This window comes from Amphiura filiformis, chromosome 1 (genome assembly GCF_039555335.1).
Source record: "Amphiura filiformis chromosome 1, Afil_fr2py, whole genome shotgun sequence".
Lineage (NCBI taxonomy): Eukaryota > Metazoa > Echinodermata > Ophiuroidea > Amphilepidida > Amphiuridae > Amphiura > Amphiura filiformis.
In genome coordinates, this window is record NC_092628.1 from 882,062 (window position 1) to 907,567 (window position 25,506).

Genomic DNA, 25,506 nt, shown 5'->3' on the forward strand with positions numbered 1-25,506 from the left:
TTTCGCTATCACTAATTTTGAATAAGGTTCGCTATGGAAAAATTGACAAAGAACGGTTTGGAGCGGCCATGGGGAGCCGGGTTTCATACATGGAATTCATTGAACAGCATGAGTTAGCTTCAGCCCCGTTAGATGATAAACAAAGACTTTGGAAAAGATTTGTCGTCGAGGTGGTCAAGGAAAACCAGACCGACAAAATTACCAGCCATATAGACCAGAGCGATCCCACAGGCAATATTAAATTTACATATGAGAAGGCGCAAGAGGGCATCATCCCGTTTCTGGGCAATCTTTAACAGGCTGATGGCTTGGTAAAGGTTCTCGTTTACAGAAAGGTCACTCATACAAGCTATGTGTAGTGCGCACTCTTCGTGACAGGATGAACAGTATTGTGACGAAGACAGAGACAAGATACAGGAAGAGGATAAGATCCAACAAGTACTAAGCCGGTGTGGCTACCCTAGAAAATGGCTAACAAACAGGTTAAGCCAAAGACCAAGAAAGACAGTAATAACAAAATAAAGGGTTTCGTAGTGGTCCGGTACGTAGAGGGATTGTTACGGAAAGCCAACAGGATTTTCCGCAAACACGGCATAGCAACAGCAATGAAACCTAATAATACTCTTCGTAAGATACTTACATATCCGAAGGACAAAATCGAACCCCGTAATACTACTGATTGTGTCTACGAAATTCCGTGCACCAATTGTAACCATTCCTAAGTAGGTGAAACTGGTCGCAAATTTGAAACTCGTCTTAATGAACACCAGAAAGAAACAAGTGAACTGGCTAAATCGGCCATTGCAGATCATGCCGTTCAACACAATCACGTCACTAACTAGGACAATGCAAAAATCCTTTGTAAGGAGTGTGATTCAAACTCTAAACACATCAAAGAATCCATGGATCAAGAGAAGAGGCCTAATGTCATAAATAGGGACGAGGGGCCTACTCCTAACATTACGTATACGATCCTCTCCTGACTGTTACACCGTCTACAGTCGGGATCCGGCAAACCGGAAATGGTGATGATCTACCATCATCATTATGAAGATGTCTATTAACCATGATAGACGAGACCGTCAATTGTGAGTAAAATTCTGGTTTTGAGCAAAAGAAATTTATTCAACATAGTCTACAGGTGTGTTATTAATGGTTCCATTATTTATGCCCTGTGGAGCCAACTATGAGTTCAGGAACAGCCTTATGGAGATATTAAGTGTGTGATTTCCGTAAGGTATGGAGTTCGCGTATGTTTGTGGAGGTGGAGGTGGAGAGTTTGTGGGAATTTGTTTATATGTTGGTAGGAGATAGCAGTACACATGATAATTGACGTTAACTGCCATTTATTATTATTTAGATAAAAGATGTTCAAATATTGCATACTAATGAAACTTATGCTATTGTGTGGGTCTAAACATTAAATTGTTGGTTTTTTTTTATATTTAGGTACATAATGAATTTATATCCTTAGTAATTGTTGAACGATTTACTGTTAGGGAACGATTTGGTTAACTGTTTTTTAGTTTAGAATATTCGTATACCGTATATAACCATGTATAATAAATAACTTTATATTTGTAACAGCGTGTGCTGCCAAAACATGGGGTCCTTCTTGTAAAAACCATTGCCCAGTTTGTTATAACGGCGGAGTTTGCGAAGACGAAAGTGGAACATGTATATGTGCACCAGGATTTAGTGGTCCAAAATGTCAAATTGGTAAGCATCAGATACCATTAGCATTCTGATTCTCCATGTCAAATCAGGTGGTCACAGAACGCTCTGCATTAGATAAGTATTATATCTATATAGTACGTATACCTTCCTCGAGTCAATAAAATCGAGTTTTGCAGGAATCTGTTATGCTTGTTGGATTCCTTGCATCATTTCCTTTATGAAAATTTCTACTTTATATACTTCTCATTAATACATTTAGACATACAATAAAAACAATACCGTGTAAATTACTGACATAGGTAGAAAGATTATTACTGTGTTAATCTTTGTGTGGAAAAAAGTTCAAAGGCTATAATGATTGCAATGAATTATATTTTCCGTAAATAAATACATAGGTCTGCATCACAATATTGCATATCTTTGTTAACAAAATAATCCTGAAATTTTAGTCACGACTTGAGCTTTCGCCATTTGGGCTGATAGCTTGATCACAAGTGATTGCTGTGAGCCGCCGCGGAGGTTGGATACACTATCACTTCTCAGGATCAAGGATGTGGACGGGCTGGTAGAAAAGCTACAGAGGACCTTTCAAAAACACAGGACATCAGCAATGCGTCCAACCAATACTCTTAAAAGCATTCTTGTACACCCAAAGGACAAGAAAGACATTGTGGAAACTCGTCATGCGGGTTACTACAACCTCTGTAAAGGCTGTAAAGTCGAACATCGGCGATACTGGATGACTTTTGGCGGCCGACTAAAGGAACATCAGATAGACGGTAAAGGAAGCGGTATATAAAACCAAACTTACAGCATCACGTCACCGACTGGGTGGAGGCAAGCATTCTGTAAAACTATCAACCGTAATGACGGCGCGCTTTCTTATATGACCCACTGCTGAAAACAATTATTTTGATCCCGATCGAGGAGTGAGAGTGCACTTCCGCGGGAAATACAGTGGACCAGATCATGTCAATCATTTTTATCAACCCGTCAGCCCGAACGGCTAAGTTCATGTCGTGAGTAAATTATAAATTATGTGGTCTGATTACTTGGAACGTTTCCGGTCAAGGTCTTTAAAAACTCAGAGGCTTGTATGTGTAGTGTAAAATCGAAACACAATAGTTTATGATAAAATTAAAGGATATTACCTAAATAATCTAAATAACAATAATTGTTCTTAATGGTTTCTTCCCAGTTCATGGTCGAAACACATTTGGTCAAGATGGAGGATTTCGTTGCAGTGGTAGGGATTTCAACACATCACCAGGATGTCAAGGCAGATTGTTATGTCAACTTGACCCTTATGGATGCTCTTGTGCCGCTGGATACATGGGACGAGATTGTAACACTGGTACTTACAATTACATAGTTGCCAAATAAATGTTATATTTTTGGCTCTATTCAAACATTAATAACTATTATTGCGCATGGGTATATTATATATGTGCAAGGATGGGCAATGATCAAATAAAAACCTGCGAACAGTACCTTACGTTCAGAAACCCTACAGGTGCGTATTATAAAACTCCCAAAAGTATAGACGAGGAAAACTGCCGTATGGGTTTAAAGTTGCATATAATGCCATTTGATTTTTTAAGTAACAACCAGTGGTGTGTAGATTCAGGAGTAAAAAGGTCAATGGTCGTATATCTCTACATAATGACTAAGTAATTAATGAGATATATTTCAAAATGCTTAAAAGTAACAGTTAATAGTCAAAGGGTTAAAACACAACTTTTATTATTGTACATGGGTAAAATTTTCAAAAAAATTCAAAATTATATAAAAAAGCTTTAATAGGAACAACAAGAGTGTAGAGGTACAGTAAAGCATCAGACAAGTGAAACAAGATGCTTACGTATGCACTCTGCTCTTGAAGGATCGTGCGCCGATGTCAGATATGTCTCCGACTACTTCATCTGGTAGGCTATTCAAAACGTGAAATGAGAACATGGCAAGGCATTGACAAGCTGGAGCGGGTAGCTCTTCTGACTACAAATGGCTTTAGTAATAGTCATGATGCAGTCATGTCTACAGTAGAATTCATTTCGACCTTTGCAGGACTTAAACCCCATCAAAAGCTATTAAACCAAGATAACACTCATTGAAACAGCTCAACTGATTAAATCGGATCTTCTCTGGTTGTGCACATGTGTCTGTTTTACACGTGCGATATCGCAATAAAGTTGGTATTATAGCTTCAGTTGGGTAACCGATTATAAAGGAAACGAAAGGAAACAATGGTAGTGGACCTTTGTTCACGAAATGAGACAATGGCCTGCTTTTTGTTAACCAGCATTCTTGAAAATGAGGAACATAATGATTGTTGATTTAACACGGTTTGGAGATAATTTCTTCATATTTTTGGTGTTATTTGTCGTTTACATATCCTTCCTAAAACACAAAAGTGCGACCCTCTCCAAACACCTAAATTAGCTAAAAATTTAGGACATGTTACAAAACTATATTTTCTAGAATTTCATAGAATAATTTAAATGTAGCTTGTACCGTTTTTTTTGTGGCATCCTTCAGAAGTGAGCGGTCCGATACCAATATTTTCGGTCAAATCTCCATTCAATTAACACGGGGAGTTGGCTAGCTATGCCTTGCACTCACTCATATTTTACAAAAGTGCGACCATTTCTGAACATCTAACCTAGCTGTAATTTTAGGTCATGTTAGAGAAATATATTTGCTTGAAGTTTGGAGAATAAATTAAATATTGGCTGGATATTTTTCACACAGTGATGTTAACTAGGCAAGTGTCCATTCTTCCAACATACATCATTTGTAGAGGTCACGCGTCAATGGTGAGAGCACTGTGTATTGTGTATAGGAAAACGGACAGTAACTGCAGTATATTCCATCAGATCTGGTGGGCACAAACTGGTCTGCAATTTTTAGAAGACTGCTGCTACAGCCATTTAACATCTTTGATGGAAAGATGTGATGTTCAGTTCTGTACTTGCTTCCTCTTTGCTCACGCCTATGATTCGAAGAGCCTTCCTCTGGATAGAGTCTAGTAATCCTAGAGACAGTGGGGCATATCCCATCACACTGCGAACTTGAGCCTTGTAAACGGTTGCTCTGCCTCTGCCATCAAGTTTATTTTAAACTCTTATCAGATCGCCCAGCTTCAATTCTGCTCTGGATGAGACAGTAGAAATGTGTATTGTCCAGATCAGCTTGCTGTCGACAGTACTGTAACTACCAGGATCTCCAGCTCCTCCTTCTTAGCCAGTTCGGAACTGGAAACGCTAAATAAATTGGATATTTCTTGTAAGAAACTGACAAAGCTAAAAGTTTTGGATGTAAGAAACATGTTCTCAGTGATTCCAAATAGATATTCAGCTTTCAGTGTTTCTAGATGGACTGCACTGAACTGTTGGTGCAATATAGTTTCAGTTCAGTTTCAGTTTATTTTCACCATACAATATTATACAAACCAAATAATGAAAGAAAACAATGGTGGGGAGACCAAAAAGAGCAAGGCTCGAAATGAATGGTCACCCTAGAAGTTGCAAATGATGATAATTATAGATTACTACCTTAAATAACTACTAAAACATGACAACTAAAAACACGGAACAAGACTGGGTAAGTGCAGAACAGGACTGGACATGACATGTGCAACTAGACACTAAAGTGAAGGCAGTGATGATGGCATATAGCAAAATTCAAATTAACTATAAGTTACAGGTATAAAATAAACAAACCAATTAAGTTACTGATAATATGACAACAGATATGACTTATATTTTCTTTTAAATACATACAGTGATTTGGCATTCTTTAACTCATGTAAAATTGTATTCCAAATCAGAGGACCTTGTCTTCTAATTGTATTTCTTGCTAAATCAGTGTTGAAATTATACGGACGATAAAATGAGGATATGCGGAGATATAGTTAAGTTGTTAACCAACAAAATAGAAGTGACTTGTTTAAACCTGATTGTACATGTTATATCTTAGATAATCATTGATATTCCTGATTATATAACACATAGTGTTGATAAGCGCAATGATAAGATGATTTTTGTTGAGAATGAACTAAACACCAGCTTTACAAATATGTTTTAAACGCAACTGTTTTGAAACCAGTAAGAAGTCGGTTGAAAAATAGGGGAGGGTTAGGACTATATTACACCCACCCCTTGTTATCCCCTTGTGTGACATTTGACCTCAACAACTCGATTTGCACAAGGGACTAAAACTACATGCTCCCCTCTATTATTTATGTCATTTATTGTATGTCATGCGGCATTATGCCAATAAAAAAACACTATACTTTATTTGCGGCGATTGATAAAAGCTCTTACACTATTTTCAGCTTGCAGTCCAGGTACGTTTGGTGCTGATTGTAAGCAAGAATGTCATTGTTCAGCAGAAAGCTCCGAATGCGATGGTGCCACGGGAGTTTGTAGTGGAAATTGCTCTGATGGCTGGTCAGGGGTCAATTGTCAAGGTAAGTATCAAAAGCTAAAGCCTGATAAAATGCAGTCGCACAGTGTCATCGTCCCGATATCTTCATAGCAGAAATCGCCATGGTAGGTTGAATCGGTGTCGGTGTGAGTCGTGTTTTAAACCAATTGAGCTTCTCGCAAGCAATTCTTAAAGAGAACATCCCGGTTATTTAGAACACTACTCCGCAGAAACTACCCCAAAAGGCTGATTTAACATCCATAACCTACCGTAAAACCCCGTCTACACGCATATAGTGTGCTTCTGATGAAAGCTACATTAATCCAGTCGCCATTATGGAGTTTGAGCAAATAAATTACGGATCCAAGCATATACAAACAAGTATTATTTTAAAACCGATCTATTATATTGGTATATTAACGCTTGCTTCGAATTAATTAAGCTTTTATAAAAAAAACACTATATATGCTTGTAGACGGGGTTTTACGGTAGTTTAATGCACGACCCAATCCAGTCGGATCACCCAAAAATATATTCTGATGGGCAGCCATCCACTTAGGGATTCAATCATTTTTCACCGCTGTTCATCACCGATTAACAACGATGCGTTCGCGCCGTCTGCGTGGTTTATTTCGCGAGGGCAGCTTTAGTTGCCCGAGCGAAGTAAACCGTTAGGGCAGCTAAAGCGAAGTAAACCGGTGATGAACAACGGTGAAACATGATTGAATGCCTTTCAACAACGAAAACAAGCTAAAGAGTGTCAAATTCACATGATTCTTTTATTCAGAATATCCGTTTGTCATTGCCACTCAACTTTACAAGAAGATCAGTGATTTCTCTGTTGATATCACCAATAAAACTAAAGAAAGTGTTTGCGCATAAGTTCCAGGCATGACGAATTTTACTCGCACATGCGTAACGCATACGCATAACCATGCGTTCGCGTATAGGTTACAGTAGAAGTGTGGGTTCATCACGGATTAAACATGCTTGGCTCCCATACAAAGAGTTGTTGAATACCCATGTTAACGTTTCCGCAATAATGTGACCCAATTAACGATATACATCATTAACACACATTGGTAGATGGGAATGGTATACAGATTGTCTTAATAAAAACGCTTTCCACTTCGGCCATTTTTTTGCGCTTATTCATATTCAATGGTTTGTATCATGAAATGTAAGGAATAAGTAATATTAGTTGGTTAAATTAAATTACAAATATATGTAAATAGCGCCCTCAATTTGCGCAAAAATATACAGTTTATAGAATAAAAATTTCCACAAAAAGCAGAAAAAGATGAATAAGTCGCTAAAGAAACGAATTTCTATGTTAAAATAGCTACAAATTTATGCATATATTAGTGTGATAGCTGTTGGTATTGTCCTGGTCTAGATTTATAAATTTATTGCAATTCAAATCTGACAATCCAAATAGGCTTAGGGGATAATGGAAAAAAATAATCAGAAATACATCTCCCCAATTTATACTACATCATTTTAAAGTCTCTCAAAATAGTTCGTCGTTAAGCCAATAGCTTTGATGTACCATGAATTAAATATCTTCTTGTAGACCAAATGTTATCTGTTCTTTAACCAGTTTATATCTTCCGATTGTTTTCTTGTTATTGAACCATTAACACAATTTCTTCTTATCTTATTTTAAAATGATGTACCGTTAATGGTGCGATTCCTGAACAAAATGACACAACCACGTGTATAAATCATCCTACTGACACTTTTAAGAATGCGGTAAGATTGATAGCTCTTAAGTTAAATATGAATGCTCTATATTGAATTTCAATTATAGTTTCTTATAGTTACTGAATGGACTGCTCGGCTCTGATACGAAAAAGATCAAGACATTAAATAATGCGGAATAGATCAGGACTTAAAGTAAAATATGCGTAAAAGTATTAACCACACTATTTACAATGCCTACCAAAATTAAAATACAATCCGACAGTCTTTGCAGTTAAAGCATTTTGATGTATGTCTTGACCAAAATTTTGAATAAATAGCTGATGCATTCTCTTCATTTAGTTGCAACTATGTCTGAATTAACGATTTTCGCACAATCTGCCACGGAATTAAGTGTGACTTGGAGTTCATACGGTGAACCTGAATCATATGAGGTATACTACCAAATCACGAATGAAGATCAGTGTAAAGGTACCAATGGAGATCGTCAATTAGTTTATAAAGGAGCAGGAACAACATATAACATCAGCGGGTTGACGCCATATTCATCGTACAATGTGTCTGTTAAATCAATTCATAGTGATTGTGAAACAGATGAGATTAATGGAGTTGACATAACAGATGAAGCTGGTACGTACAATTAGGAAAAACTCATAGTCACCAGATTACTATTTTTAACATTATGTTATAATAATATTTGTTTGAATTACCAATAATTAAAAAAAAAAAATATAATTAATACAAACAAGTAAATGGTAATTTAGGAAAGAAAAGAATAGACTTGCAAATCCAACCACAGAGTGCTTCCCTTTCCTGTTACATAATGTAATTCATAATATTTAAGAAAACGCAAAAATACATACACAGTAAAAATAGATACATACACTGCGTGAATGGTTGAAAGTCTGTGTACAGGGGATACTCAACAAAAGCAAAGGACGGTGAAAAGTAAAGCGAAAGCTCAAAGTGTAAACAAAATATAATGCAAGGACAAGCTGCACTCTCCCCTGAACACAGTCGAAATCAACTAAACAATTTTCCTAGAGATAAAAAGTCATATTCAACAAAATCTACTTTTCTAATGCTGATCATTTTACAGATCTACATACATACTCACCCGTCTAACACACACTCCACACTCAACCAATGCACATCGCTCAAACCCTCATTCATAATCTCATTGTTCACTCGAAACACATCAAGGCCTAAATAATTAACATAATTGCTGCAATAATGTTTCAAAATTGTTTATGTGTAAATTATTTCGATACTAAAATTAAGTCAATGCTCTTTCCATGTAGGCTTCTAATGGCTGGAATAGCTCAATAAGGACGTGTAGAGTTGAAATTCATGTATCCGCCCCCCATGGAAGATATCCCACACTGGGGGTATAGATTTTAAATGTACATGTAGTCATCCATTCAGCTAACCCCTATTTGAAATTCACATTCCCTATGTGGAAGATTAAGGTCATACCTTCCATAAGAGGTGTATCATACACCTATGATGGATTTCAACTGGAATAGCTCGTTTTAGATCATTGATGATGTTGCCTTTTTCTTGCTTATTGGTATAAACCTTTAAATGTCTTATCTTTTTAATCAATGCTCGAGGGTTTGCCTAATACCCTTTTATTTTCAGACATTTTGGCCCTGTTATATAATTAAATGATTGTTGATGATTTGAAGTTTGTGGTGCTTGTATTTTATTTTGTTATTTTCAATGTCTGCTTTCTTGTGAAAAACGAGGGTCATTCAAAAAGTTCTACCTCCAGCATCACATCTCTGTTATCTTATGTCCCAGGATATTGATATTGCCCATCATTATACTCTTAAATCTCAGCTATTTGATATCAAAAGATAGTTGATGGAAATGATTAAACACTGTAGTCAAAGGTTTGGTAAGCATCATATTGTAGTTTTAGATAATCCCCATAAAAATATTCTTAAGATGCAGTTGTCCAAGAACTTACTCAGTATAAATATTTTAATCCTATATTAGGTCCGTGACACTTCAATAAATTTTCTCAAAACACATTTTGAGGAAAAAAAACCAAAGGGTTCAACAGACAAACACATGTTAGTGAAATTTGTCAAATTTCAAGTAGACCACCACGTTTAAGGGCAATTGATAATTACGTCCTACTTTAAGCAATGGGTGCATCTTGACGTGGGAATAAGATGAACAGTTTGTTAATTAACCTAAAAAAATGTGCATACGACTTACTTGATTTTAACTTATTACCCAATTAATACGATTTGAACTAAAAAGTGCTCACCCGATCGAAGTCAACAACCTATGGAAAAAGGGAAATATGAAGGCTATTTTGAACATGCATCCGTTTGGTTGTGCAAAAGATACGATATCCAGTCAAACTTCTGCAAGCATTAGATAATGAATCAATTATTTGAACAGAAATAAAGCAATTCAAATATGTTCGGAAACAAAACTGTAATAATATAATGGATTTGTGTCCTACCTTTTGCGTTTCTTTTCAGACCGTTTCCGACGTACTAAATCTGTATTCCCTTTAACCATCACATGTTAACAACTAAAAATCACAGTTTAATCAAATAGCTTTTATTATATAGACAAGATGTAAGAGTATATCATGAGTAGTTTCAATTTCCTGGCATGTAAGATAACAGAGATGTGACGATGGAGGCAGAACTTTTTTGAATTACCCTCGTATATTAAATATTTTGAGTGTTTTTAAAGCCCTTATTGTTCCTACACATGTATAGCTCCTACTGCAGCTCCGGAAAACCTTGGATTCTCAGCAACTTCAAATTCTATCACGTTTACCTGGGATGAAATACCTTGTGGAAATAGGGGTGGGAGTATCATCGCTTACGACTATGAGCTAAATTCAGTATCGAACACAACAACGGGCAGGGTAAAAACATTTAGTCCACTACCAGCTTGCTCAAGCTACATATTCAAAGTCAGTGGGGTAAATTCTATAGGAAACGGACCTTACACATCTGAAATTAACGGCAGAACTAGTGACCAGAGTAAGTAGAAGAGTCCTATAAAATCGTTTTCTGATTGAACATTTCTGTAAATCCTGAAAGCCTTCCTCTTTCTTTTTCTTATTATTTAAAATAAATTTGAATGTCGGCCTTAAATTGACCTTTCAAAGTGTGTTGTGACTTGTTGTGTTGCGCGAAAATTGTGACGTTCATGGCTTGGAGGGGCGCAGAATCTATGCTAAATTTTTCAATTCGGCGCCCCTAAGGGTGGCGCCCAGGGCACGCCCCCCCCGTCGCTACGCCACAGGAAGTAAACGTATAATGTGTTTAAGGTTATTAATTATTTTAAACTGTTGTGATTTGGTAGTTCATAGCATCTTACGAATGGTAGTGAGCTTTGGTAAAAACTGCATTGCTCAATTCATAGCGAGCGTTTAGAAGAATTAAAATATCACAGATATACTTTTATAGGTGCTGCAGTTCTTGAGTTACGTTGTAAAGAGGGCTGAAACAACAACACTTTTGTAAAACGTATATAACTAATTAACATTAATAAATTAAGCAACTTTGCAAAGTATACGATTTGTAGAATGAACTTTTGCAAAACATCAAGGTGTTAATTTTCAATAATATATTGATCTAGATAATGAAAATCGATTTTAGGTTGCTTCGACCAACAATACCTCGTCTACCCTTAAGTGTGCTATAAGATGATATTCCGTTAAACTGAACTTCAAATGCATTATTCGATTTCCTTGGTAGCGCAATAATTAACTTTGTGTTTTTACTCCAATTCAGAACCTGGTCAAGTCACATCTTTGACAGTAAACCCCATTTCATCTCACGCTGATAGCCTCCATGTTTCATGGGATGCTCCTCATCCTCCTTGTGCCGTTGAATATAAAATAGAATACCAACTTGTCAATTCAGACCAATGTGATGATACAGGTGGCTCGAAAATAACATTTCAAACAATTACTGGAACAGCAATTACTATTAATGGTCTTCAAGCCTATTCAACATACCGAGTGTTTGTATCAGCAATAAATTCTAAGGGATCATCTGACAATAGCAACACGGGAACAACTGCTGAAACAGGTAGATGAACTGTTGCTTTTCCCTATTATTTTATCAATTACTAATTACACCGTAGAGCAACGGATCTTGTGTCATAAAGTTAAATATATTGTCACGCATTATCTGATAATTGTATTTCATTTAGGGATTCAATCATTGGTAGGACAGGTAGAATGCAACCTTTTCTATGTAGGCTACTTAGTCATCATTTTTATTGACATTGTGCAACACTGCAACTTGCAATCCAAATGTAATTACCTCGAAGGGGGATGTCAATTTCTTCGGCAGCGGGGGGTAATTAATATGTCGGTGACCGGAGTTTGTTATGACGCCCCTCCTATCGCGGGTAAACATTTTTTACGACCATGACACCTAAACACCCACCCTTCCGCCTACACACACTCTAGACAAATTGTTAATTGCCGGAACAAAGGCGAGGAGCGCACCAAAACTTAAGTGCGAAGAAACTGTGTGGAGTGCGTTAAAATTAGATCGTGTGTCTAAAGAAGGCGCGCGGAGCTCAGAAAAATGTCAAATTTTGCATTATATAATGAAAGATTGTGCGCACATTTTGATTGTTTAATCAAAAGAATGCGCGCGCAGCGCGAGAAACTTTTGAGTCACCAGCCCTTAATAATTCTATAATCCCCCTATTTTGGGTGTTAACAAATTATAACCCCTATATTTGGTCTAAGAATTATATGACCCCCCAGTATATCCATTACCCCTCCCCCCTTCCGAAGAAAATGACAGCCCCCTAATGATGTCTTTTATTTGCCCACAATATAGGGGAGGGGCTATTTTCTTTCTTATTGATATAAACCTAGGAGTAAATGTCTAATCATCATGATGAACACGTTGATTCTCGAGGTTATGCGTGATATTTTGTATACTATTTGTATTTGTATTTTTATTCCCTGATTTTCTCAAAATTCGATTTTTACAGAATGTATGTATATGTTATTTTGAATGGGTTTTTTTTTCTGTGTGTAAAATCTTATAAAAATTGTGTAAATGTTTTCAAAATACTTATTGTTCATGCACATTTCTAGCTCCTACTGTAGCTCCGGAAAACCTTGAATTCTCAGCAACTACAACTTCTCTCACGTTTAGCTGGGATGAAGTACCTTGTGGGAATAGGAGTGGGAGTATCAGCGCTTACGACTATGTCTTCAATTCGGTATCGGGCACAGTAACGGACAGGTCAAAATCCTTCAGTCCACTAGCAGCTTGCTCAAGCTACACATTTAAAGTCCGTGGGGTAAATGTGGGAAACGGACCTTACACCTCAGAAATTACAGGCAGAACCAGCGACCAAGGTAAGTTGACAAGTCCTAAGAAATAGTTGTTCTAGTTCCCTATAACCAGTGCACCTACAGGGCACAGCGTAATGTTTCCGTATATAAAATCATTTACTACGAGTCGGCATTTCGTCCAATCAGAGCGCGTGCAGCTCGTGACTCGTCACGAACTGACGTCATCGTATGCTTGGCGAACGAACGAATTTCATTCATAAAATTGGATTTACTATTTTTTCCAAGAAATACAATTTACCCATAAGACTTAGCGGCAAAGATGGCGACTGATAGAACACACGACAGAGGAAACTCTACGGTTTTGCATGCTTCAAACCCGGTTGAAAACGGCCCAGAGGTAAGGTTTTTCTGATTGTTGAAAGATTGAAAAATCAGGCAACATTTTGAGTGGAATTGGGAGATTCTGGAAGCAATATTTTGATACGGAAATGAGATTTTAAAGCTAAAATTGCGATTATTTCCAGTGGGCCGATGTTGATGTGTTGTGGGCCAAATTGATCAACATGCATTGAAGCTTTGAATTCACTCGGTCTCAGATTGCGGCCAATATTTTGCTTGGCCGGTCAATTTTGAATTTGTAGGGCTTGTTTTGGTCACGATCAACATTTGGACAGCTTCCTTGCCGACTTTGAACCCGTTTCAGTCGTCCGGTACAGTATTCAATGTGTACGCGTAATACTGATACTGTCTGTAGTACTATACAAAACACTGTGATATCATATTGTTTACCTTTTTGATGATTGAAGTTTTACTACTGTATATGTATTTTTGCTTGTTAAATATTTTAAAAACTGCATTTAGAAAAAAAATAAGTCTGGAATTAGCAATTTTAATTTAATAGGGAGCTAGGAATATAAAAGTTGAATGAAGGGGAAGGCTAAAATAAGGACCGTTCATAAACACTTGTAATGGGGGGGGGCTGATGGGCTAAAATTTTGTATCCATCCGAAAGGGGGGGCGGTCCTTCAAAAATATCACCTTAATTTTTCTCGTGAAACATGAAGTTACAATAATTTAGGGTTGACATTCATTTTTTATGGCCAAAAAGAGGGGGGTGGGGGGCTGAAAATAATAATAGTAGGTCTGAAAGGGGGGCCCTAAAATGTTTAGATTTAAATTGAATCAGACCCCCTTTTTATACAAGTGTTTGTTAACGGTCCCTTATAACACCTAAATGAACACGGGGGGGTATTAAATTTGCCACATAAATTAAATCGGTGAGTGACACCGCACCAGACTGGGGGGGCTGGTGTTCAGGGTAAAATTCTCCAGTGGCGAAATTAAACTTTCACAATCAAGGGAACAGCTAAGGGACCGTTCACAAACACTTGTAACGGGGGGCCTGATGCAAAAGGGAGGCCTGAAAATGTTTATCCCTCTGCAGGGGGCCTTTCACAATCACCCCAATTTTACACTATTTCCCATGGGATTGACATTATAATTTTCATGGCCGGGGGGCTGAAAATAATTGTAGGTCGAAAGGGGCCCTGAAAATATGCGCCCCCCCTTCGTTACAAGTGTTCGTGAACACGAACCTGGCGGTAAATCTGCCACCGCTGCCAAAGAGGGGGGACCAATCTTATGCACATGTTCATTTGGGGAAGTGTGAATGGGGACAAGGATTTCAAATGAAGCTGCTGTAACAGCCCCAAGCTGGAGGGATTGTGCCACTGTCTCAGCTCTACCAGAACAATTTTTCTAAATTCCCTTTTTTTTTTCCAGGTCTGCTAAAAGATGAGAGCTACTGTACAAGCAACGACCAACTGCCAGTCACCATTGACCGATGCCCCAGTGAGCCATTTCATGTCACATTTTGCAGCAGAGGCACACAAAACAAATGAAATAAGGACTGAAATAATGATGGTGTTCAGAAACGCACTTCAATGTCGCTAATTGAAGAACAATACTAGGACTCATAAATTAGGCGTAAGGCCGTATAAAATTAATGTTTTGGTTCTCGTCCAGAGGATTTTCATGAATTGATGAGGGAGGGAGGTGTTTTTTTGTTTGTTTGTTTTTTTCAATGTAAAATTAGCATTGTCAGTAGTTTTCGGTCTTTCAGTGCTCGAGGAAACGATGAGGCCCCTTTTTTTTTTTTTCAAATGTGAGATTCTGAGGATAAACCCCTAGAGTACCACAAAAAGACTTGGAAGTGATGCTTGTTCTCTAATAAACTTATTTATATGTATGAAGATTTCATAAATCATTCCAAAGTCTAAAAAATTGAAAAATCTAAAAAAAAAAAAAAAAAATCTGACAAATCCCACAAATAGAAGCAAAAAAAAAAGAAAAAAAAAATATTAATTTTACACGGCCGAATGGAATGTGTACAAATTTATTCAAATCTATTAGAAATATTCAATCTAGACAGATTAAAATACAATTCAATTCAATTTTAATTTAAAGGATTAAAAATGCTTATATTGATTTTTAACTCCTTAGATTATAATCAAATTTGAATTGGATTGAATCGAATTGGATTTTAATCCAAGCGATTTTTTTTAAGATTAAAAATCGAATTGGATTTTAATTCTAGATTGAATGTTTCTCATGGATTGGAATTCACAGTCAAATTTCATTGAATCCAATTGTGGATTTGACCCTGATCGCAATCGCTAATAGATTGATTTTTTAACTTGAGGAATTTGGAGGGAGTATACTGGATATCTGCCATCACACAATAGTAGAGGCTAGTCATTGTTGGACTATTTTGGTTTGATTGTTATTCATAACGCAAGACTTCCTTCTTCATACTTTAATTAAAAAATAGTGTTTTTTATTTATTTTTACTTTCTTACAGATATCAAAATAAATAGTGATCAAAACTACATAATTATTCACCATGCTTTCTTGTGATTTCATGAACTCATGTATCTTTAATAACTTAATAGCTGGTGTGCAGGCCTCAAATTTATTTGAGGGGGGGGCATGCAGTCTTGAAAATGTGCCCCCCCCCAAAAAAAAAAACACACAGAAATTCGAGGCCTTCACACCAGCCTTCCCAAAAGACTAAGTTCTGGGGGCACCAAGGCCAAAACTGAAATAGGGCACAAAATTCGAGCCCTACTAATATGTGATATGGTGCCTTCACAAAGACTAGCATTGACTGTCAATCTGCCAATGCTAGTCTTCATGAAAGAAATAATGTTGTCTGCCAATAATAAAGCATTTACAAGTCGAAGATTTAGGACCAGAATGCCCTATCTGCAATAGCTGCCAGGTGTCATATTTTAGAGATATTTTACACTACTTAATGCAGAAATTATTGAGATGTCTACAGGGCAGCTATTGCAATTAGGGCATTCTGGTCTTAAACCCTTTAAGTGGATTCTCATAATATTTGTGGTATCCATATTTTCTTAATTATTGGAATGAAGGTACACCTTATCCATTACCACCCCCCAAAAAAACCCTTGGTTTGCCTCAAGTTCGGTAGTGACGTCGGTGTGTATTTTGGTGGGCTGGGTGGAGTATTGAATTGCATGCATTTTAAAAGTTAATTGCGTAAAGCGTACATGTACAAGGGTGGTTTGTATGGCACCACCACGATAAGACATTGACGCACTACTGAACTTGAGGCTCGGCAAATAAAAGTGCCTGCACATTGAACATTTCCAATCATTCTGTGCTACATTTACAGTACACTTTACAGTCTATTGCGCTGTAGGCGTCACATGTCAGTGTCACTTGTTAAGGTCCTTTTATTGTTTTTTATTAATTGGAGCAAATATTTACTCGTGCATCATGCATGTTGTTAGTTTATGCACCACATAAAATGCAAGTATTTAAATTCTTATAAAATGTTCAACCTTCAGATAAGATTGTTCTTGGAAAAAATTAAATTGTTCACTTTTTCAGTCCACAGCCGCATGTTAGGAGAGTTTTGAATGCATGCAACAGATAGCTGTTGACTTCCACACTATCATCTTGTTTTGACTTGCGCCATTATCCTCAGTTGTACTACTGCACCTGGAAATTAAAATAAGTAAAATAATAGCCAATGATTAATTATCAGGATTATGGACCACCAGCAATGCTTTTACATTTGTTCTTTTAATTCGGATGCACTCGCTTTTTTAATTGAAAATCACATTGGCCAACCACGATTTGTTAAAAATTCTTGTAGTTTCTAGGTGTAGCTGAATAGAAGAAAAATGGCTGAGTGCATACAAAATACAATTGATGCCAAAAGAATGCCATTGTCACTTTTTAGTTAAATCTTGAAAGAAGAAAGCCTTCCAGATCCTGTTTTACCATGTGACAATAATTATCTGGGTAATCTTAGAATTATATTGGAAGTGAAAATCATGTTTTCCTAGAATCCTATACTGCCCGTTCACATGGTTAAGGGGCTGTGCAATAATTATGAGCAGGGGGGATAAAATTCCAAACAGCTCGCCAAAAATCGTGTGCCCCCCTCTCAGCCCGCCAACCCCCCCCCCCTTTCTTGGCCTGCCAAAAATCTTTGCCCCCCCCTTTGAACATGCCAAATTTTTGGGATCCCATTTTGCAAATATTTAAAAGGTGCTCCATGAATGTATGCCCCCTTCTCAGCTTGCAAAAATTGCTTGCCCCCCCCCACCTTGGCTTGACAAAATGTCTTGCCCCCTCCACCCCCCCGCATTTAACCCTCCCTCAGGGCTCATAATAATGATAATTATTGCACAGCCCCTCGTTTAGTTTGCAAAAAATGTAATAGTTATAAAAGAAACCCACCTTGCATTGTCGTACACGTACTCCAACATGCTCGGCTAGCCACCAGCTGTACACACAGACACATGAATACTGACAGTGCAGTACGTGTTGGTCAATGGAGCAAATCTCGTCATGTTTTCGCCGTGTATTCGATGTCCGTGGTAATATTTGTCCTTAGTCCATCTTATTATTTGCTTCTCTGATATTAGATTCATTGAAAACTTATTGCAAACTTGCCCAAGCACGTCGGTAAACGAGGCAAATAATGCGATTGATATTGACAACAACTGTCGTGTGTAAGTCACTGGGCGCAGCCATATTGAGCTCCGAAGTGAGTTCGGCCCGCTCGGGTCTTCCGATGCATCCCGAGGGATCCCGAGTCATTGCGAGTTATGCCGAATTACAACCCCCTCTAGCGTATTTTTCTAGTCAACATCATGGCGATTATTTAGACGTAGTAATGGGAAACATTACGCTGTGCAGGGTGGTCCAAAAAAACTTACCCGATATCAAAGGTTTCACAAAGTTGACAAGTCGGTTTTAGTTAGTGTTGCATATTCTGATTAACTACATTTCGAGTATTTAGTAATACAATGAATGAAAAATAATTTTAAATAATTAAAAATAGACATCAGTTTTAAGTAAAAGGGTCAAAATTGGGTTTAGTCTAATGGCTGCTGCGTCACTTTTATAATATTAAAGTGTTTTTAGTGGATATTAATTGGTGAATTTTGCATTCACAATAAATTCACAGTTAAAAAAACTTTTCACAAACTCACTTCACCATTAAAAGAAAAGAAAATTATTCATGCATGTACATGTAACGAAATACTGTTAGTAATTTCAATGACACAAGACTGAGAATCGATTCTTGCACAAATTCTCCTAAACTTGGTTTGCGGGAATCAAAAGCAGTAAGTTACCTTGATTCTCTCGACTCTTGCAAGATGAGTTCAATCAACTATGAGTCATGCGAGGAGTCATGCTACGTTCAACGAAATTGCACATCTGATAACACAACCCATATTGAGTGAACAAACTTAATTGGACTTAAACTTGGCGCCACATTTGCTGATTTTATACCCCACTGTAAAAGTCTAGGTGTACATAATTATATGAAAGCATTATATTGGTGTAGATAATCCATCTAGTGGTTAAAAACATTCTTTTGATTGATGGTGGTGTGACACGAGCGCGTCTAAAACCAACACAGACGCCTCTTACCAACGTAGCTCAAAACTATGCTGTGTAAACCACTGCAGCAAGAACAATGAACACTTTTTATATTCAAAAGTATTTTTCATTGACAAAGATGGGAGCTGGTACGACAGAGAAGTTGGGGAAGTCATTGATAAGATAGGGGACTCCGTTTCCAATTCTAACACGCATGGGATCCATCATTACGAGACAATCCTCGTCGTTTGACTTCACACCATCATGCCTGATGAAGTTCGATGTTTTCGGACGCAACGTAGCAAAATGAGTTGCAAAATTCAAGTATTAGATTTAATTTTAAAAGAATATTCAAACGTCTGTGAATTTTGTTTATTTTGAACAATTCCAATTAACAACGAAGGTGATTTGCTCACGTTTTTAGTGACGTTTCACCACTATACTAGTGGCTTCATCAGACTTGCAACTCATCACATCTGGCTGCTGCTTGCTTTTATAGGCAACATGATGTACCGTGGAGGGCGTGATGAGTTGGTCAAATATGTTGTTGAGTGCGTAGGCCCCTAGTCCTTTTTAAAGTGTGATGTCCTTTTTGGCGGATCCAGGTGGCTTCTTTCAGCCACCTGATGGTCTTGTAGGTTTCACGATCAATAACTTTTGAGTACTCCCAATTAATGGAGTGATTTGTAGAGGCCTCATGATCAGTGATGGCGGATTTGTGAATGTTCGTGACAGATGATTTGCGTTTTGCTCGAGTAAATGGTTTTGATTCAAATTTCTCCACCTCTTACCGCAGTATTAATGCGCAGTACATTACATTTTATTTCAGTGCCTGGAAAAGTAACATCTTTGACAGTCAATAAAGTGTCGTCTGAGCCCACCAAACTCCATGCTTCATGGGTGGCTCCGCAACCTCCTTGTGCTGTTGACTATATAATTAAATATACGCTTATCCACCTCGACCAATGCGATAAAACAAACGGAGGAAGGACTCTATTTGGTACAGTTTCTGCAACTTCTGTTACAATTACTGGTCTGTCTGCCTACTCCACGTACCAGGTGTTTGTAGAGGCACACAATCATCTCGGGTCCTCTATAATCAGCCGACCACAAACTACAGATATTACAGGTAATTATATAATATGACCGTAAGATATATCGTAAGATTTGATTTTACAAATACCACAGGTAGTTATTTAAGACTGACAACGTTTAATAACAGCAACAACCATAAGATTTGTCATGTGCACTGTATCACCCTTCTCTGCCAGGATTTCTGAACGGGGGGGCAACTGAATGTAAATGTACCGATGGAAATAGTTTTGCCTACGGAAGTTGTGAATTGTTGACCCCAATTTTTTTACACAGTGCGCTAAAGAATCTAAAAAGTAAGGGGGAGTATTTGAGTATTAAACATGTACTTTGTTTCTTCACCCTTCACAAGCAGTGCACACATTATTGTCTATTGTTGACCCCAAGGTTTTTATCACCAAGGCCCGTCGTGTACCGAGAGCCTAAGATGTACCGACGGTCATGATGAGCCGGGGGTTACTGTTCTCCCGGCCAATCCTTTGGCTACGCCACTGTCACCCACCTCCGTCTGCTTCTTTTAATTCGGCGTTACTAAGTGAAAAAATATACTTGATTTGACACATCACATTGGCTAACCTTGATAATGTGGGATTTTCTTTTTTCCCTATTCTAGCTCCCACAGCTGTTCCAGAAAACGTCACTTATAGTTCAACAAATACTTCTCTGACGTTCATTTGGGATGAGGTACCATGTGGATATAGAGGTGGCGATAATTCCTATAAGTATGTCTTTGATAATTCGACAACCAACATAACCGCAAATCAGTCCGTCACATTCTACCAATTAACGCCGTGTTCTACCTACCTATTCGAATTATTAGCTTCTACAGCAGCAGGGGACGGTCCTGTATTCAGCATGCAAGCTGAAACGTCTGAACAAAGTAAGGTCATTGACATTAATGTTTATCAATATATTTTTATAAAAATAAAGATTATAAATGCATGTATGCTTTTAAACAGCGACTCATATCCGTAATTAAAACAAACACGGAATTAGTTTCCTGTCATTCCTGGATATATTAATCTCATGATACTATTTTCAAATGCGTTGTAGTACCTGGAGCAGTTACATCTTTGAAGATCGACAAAATCACCAACAAACCACACAGTCTTAGAGTAAGTTGGGATGCTCCTTATCCGCCATTCACTGAGGACTATGTTATTACATACCAGCTTATTAATTACATTTATTTCAGCACCTGGAAAAGTAACATCTTTGACAGTCAACAAAGTGTCGTCTGAGCCCACCAAACTCCATGCTTCTTGGGTGGCTCCGCAACCTCCTTGTGCTGTTGAGTATATAATTAAATATACGCTTATCCACCTCGACCAATGCGATAAAACAAACGGAGGAAGGACTCTATTTGGTACAATTTCTGCAACTTCTGTTACAATTACTGGTTTGCATGCCTACTCCACGTATCAAGTGTTTGTAGAGGCAAACAATGATCTTGGATCCTCTATAATCAGCCAACCACAAACTACAGATATTACAGGTAGTTATATAATATGACCGTAAAATATATCGTAAGATTTGAATCGTGACAATTTTTTTCAATCGGTTTATTTTATTTCGGCGATAATAAATGACAGAAACACAAGTCTATTTCTACAAGCAGTCCTCCATTTGTCAAGCCACATTGGCTAATCCTAATACGTGGGATTTTCTTTTATATAAGATATTTATTTTGTTATTTATTAATTTACTTTCTTACTTACTTTTAATTATTTTTCAAACATTTAAGGTTAGCAACTATTTACAATTTTGCGATTTGGTAGTTCACAGCATCTTGTGAATGGTAGTGAGCTTTGGAAAAAATTGCATTGATCATTTCATAGCGAGTGTGTAGAAGAATTCAAATATCACAGATATGCTTTTGCAGTTCCTGTGGTTCTTAAGTTATGTTGTAAAGATGGCTGAAACAACAACACTTTTGTAAATAGTATATAACTCATTAACAACAATAAATCAGGCAAGGTTTCAAAGTAATTATTTGTAGAATGAACTTTTGCAAAACATCAAAATGTTTTTTTCAATAATATATTGATTTAGATAATGAAAATCGATTTTTAGGCTGCTTCGACCAACAATACCTAGTCTACCCTTAAGGCATAATGTCGTGATTGCCGGAGACTTCCTTTAAGACAACTTTATTGCATCTATACCATAGTGCTAATGAGGTATAAACTTTGTGTTATGCAGCTCCATCAGATTCACCTTCGAATGTTACATTGGATACCGCAACCAATACATCCTTAACTTTCTCGTGGGATCAAGTACCGTGTGGGAAAAGAGGCGGACCAAATAAGTTTAAGTACCAACTATTCGATAACATAACACTGATAGAAGGGGAAATAGATGGTCTGGTTGTGGATATAGACGCTTTAATTCCATGCAATGAGTATGGTTTTAGAGTGAGTGCTTTTAACAACGCTAGTGAAAGTTACGTATTTTCGGAAATAACATACAATTCAACTGATGTTGGAGGTACGTCAATTTTAAAATATAAATATTACGAATTCAAAGCAATTGTCAACATGGTGATTTACCCTTTGTGTCGTTCCTTAGTGCTAATCACGGCTCGTACTAGATAATGCTAATATTTGAAATTGATAATATCGTCAACATTGTACAGTAGTATATTTAAAACAACAGACACAACACTTACTATTTGCAGAGCTGTGGTAACATTGTTTTAGCCTAGTAAAAGAAGGAAAACTTTATCAGCAGCGATTCAGGGTTAATTCTTTATAACTTTACTTTAGCACTGGTGACGATAACTATGATGTTGTTGAACATTATTTTGTGATTATTTTGCTTTTCGACTGATTTCGTTCGTTCGTTCTTGCATTTCTTTCCATTCATTCCATTTTTTTAAATCGTATTTTTAGTTCTCGGACCCGTTTTGTCTCTCACTATTAACGCGATCAGTGCCACTTCCATCACATTACGTTGGAATGAACAGGATGAAAGTTTGTGTACAACAGATGAGTACCTTATCAAATACGCAATAACAAACGTTGATCAGTGCCATGATCTAGTACCAGTGTGGGATGACTTCGGTAACGTAACAGACACAGCAGTCAATGTCACAGGTCTTCAACCACATTCTACCTATGATATACGTGTATACACCAGCAATGATGTTGGACTTGGTGGGAGCGTGCTAATCACCAGCCAAACTGAGGAAGCGGGTGAGTAAAATTTCGAATTGTACCTGCAAATTATTGAATCAAAGTTATCTTGTTTGCCATGTATATACAATGTAAAATAAAACAAAGTAAAGTTAACAACTGTCCCTCTTTAGTGTAAACTTAATTTAACTATGGCTTACGGTTACGGAATTCCATATCCAATTAAAATAAAGATGCCAAATTTGCTGTAGAGATTAAACGTCTTTGCTATTTCATTCTACATGTTCTTTTTACAGTGGTATTTTAGCACCCTATAATCAATATTAATATGTGATGCGATCAAACAAAATCAGTCTGAACTCGAAAATATTAAATTTCAGTTTTCTATAGGATAGTAAAAAGCATTGACAAAGCTGGATTTTGCAGAAAATCTCATTGAAATTCAACGACCAGTTCTAAAGATATGAGCAATTAAAGAGTTTCCAAAACAACGGAAAACAAAAGGAAATATTTCGTTTATTTTTCTATATCTTAAAATCAATATTTCCGAGTTCCGACTGATTTTGCTTGATCGCATCACATATGAATACGAGTACATTTCTTCATTTTTTTAAAATTTGACTCGCATTGTTTCTTAACTTTTTAAAGTACCATCGGGTCCACCGACAATAGAATCAACTAGCGACATGTATTCGATACATTATAACTGGACGGAACCGATGTGTGGAGAGCGCAATGGAGTCATCCAAAACTATACCTACATATTGACACCGGGAAATCGTAAAGGAACAACAGAGTATCATAATGTAACATTGGAAGGATTGAATCCGTGTACAGAATATACGATGTCTGTAGCTGCTGTTACTGTTGGAGAAGGAGTGAAAGGTTTAAATACAACAACAACAGTCAGTGATGGTAATTTAGTTTGTTTTTCAAAGCGACATTGTACTGGTATATAAAATCTGGATAATGATAGAAATCTATACTAATAAAATAATAACATATGGCCGTGTGTTTGTCCGGCTATACGTGTCGCCGCGCTTCGATGCACCGAAGCGAGCGTGCGCTGTTGAAAAATTAATTTGAAGGTCATAGGAGGTCAAAGGTCAAAATTTCAAATTTTGTGGGTGGAATCCTTGATACGAGGGGAACATGTGCGCGAAATAACATCGAAGTCAACAGAGGTCAAATGTCATCAAGGGGCTAAACTTCGTCCGATTGGGCTTAAACTTGGTGAGAGTAATCATTTCCGTATCACGGGAGCATGAAAGAAAGCAAACGGAGGTCACTCGAGGTCAAAGGTCATATGGGGTCAAACGTTAGAATACGTCCAGTTGGGCTTAAAAGTGGTAAAAGAATCCTTATTAAGTCCAAATGGCCATCAGGGGTCAAACAGTATCCCTATCATGCTGCTGGTGCTATCACAGCTACAGGACCCTCACAGCTACAGGTGTACTAGTTATTATATACATGTAGTTTGTCTGTCGTGATATCTACGTACTGACGAATCCCATAATATTGTGTTTTAATGAATAATAAAAATAAAAGAGCACCCTTATCGATTTGTTTTCGGTGGAATTCGTTTCTGTCATATTTGCTGCCCGCGCTTGGCAAATCGCAAAGGTACTTCACAGATTTGATTGGGACACTTTATTATTTTTTTATGGGCACCACAGCCGCACCCACCCCTTCAGAGATACGCCATCAAAATACTATGGATATGGTCTTTGGGTATCTCGGGTGAATCGCTCTCTCAAATGTACAATATAATATTCTTCTGTATGTTTCATTTTATCGCAGTTCCTTTTCCACCTGCTAGTATATTTCTGATAAACAAAGGTCTTTATGAGATTACTGTATCTTGGGAAAAACCAAATCCAGCTTATTGCGAAATCATTCTTTATACGGTAAGATTAATTGCTCTTGTAGGTCTATTAAACAATGATGATATTGTTCATGAAAACCATATCTTATTACAAAGTGAGTTTGATAACATTCAAAAATACAATCACTGTATCAGCAAATATTAATGATCATCAGCCATTTAGAAACCTCCCGCATCCTCTTGTATCACTCTGAATACCGAGGGGGAGGTTACCGATTTTTACGGCGCAAAACCAATCTTGCCATGGTCGTACTCGCCAAATTGTGTTAGTCACTATAGAAACACGGATTATATAGGGATGGTTAATAGTGTACTGTTATACGGCATTATGCTAAAACCCCGACGATGTAAAGTATTCA

The 25,506-nt window shown here is 37.3% G+C and overlaps 1 protein-coding gene across 1 annotated transcript in view; it reads left to right on the forward strand.

The window, feature by feature from the left end:
* Positions 1-467: 467 nt before the first annotated feature.
* The window catches only part of LOC140168936 (receptor-type tyrosine-protein phosphatase kappa-like), a 40,722-nt gene continuing 15,683 nt past the window's right edge, over positions 468-25,506 (forward strand). Inside the window, exons 1-13 of the mRNA XM_072192251.1 lie at positions 468-627; positions 1,588-1,719; positions 2,876-3,022; positions 6,011-6,145; positions 8,146-8,433; positions 10,548-10,817; positions 11,574-11,873; positions 12,905-13,171; positions 20,742-21,008; positions 22,331-22,615; positions 23,020-23,322; positions 23,911-24,177; positions 25,063-25,169. Coding sequence (XP_072048352.1) covers positions 468-627; positions 1,588-1,719; positions 2,876-3,022; positions 6,011-6,145; positions 8,146-8,433; positions 10,548-10,817; positions 11,574-11,873; positions 12,905-13,171; positions 20,742-21,008; positions 22,331-22,615; positions 23,020-23,322; positions 23,911-24,177; positions 25,063-25,169 — 2,928 coding nt within the window. The remainder of the gene's footprint in view (positions 628-1,587; positions 1,720-2,875; positions 3,023-6,010; positions 6,146-8,145; positions 8,434-10,547; positions 10,818-11,573; positions 11,874-12,904; positions 13,172-20,741; positions 21,009-22,330; positions 22,616-23,019; positions 23,323-23,910; positions 24,178-25,062; positions 25,170-25,506) is intronic.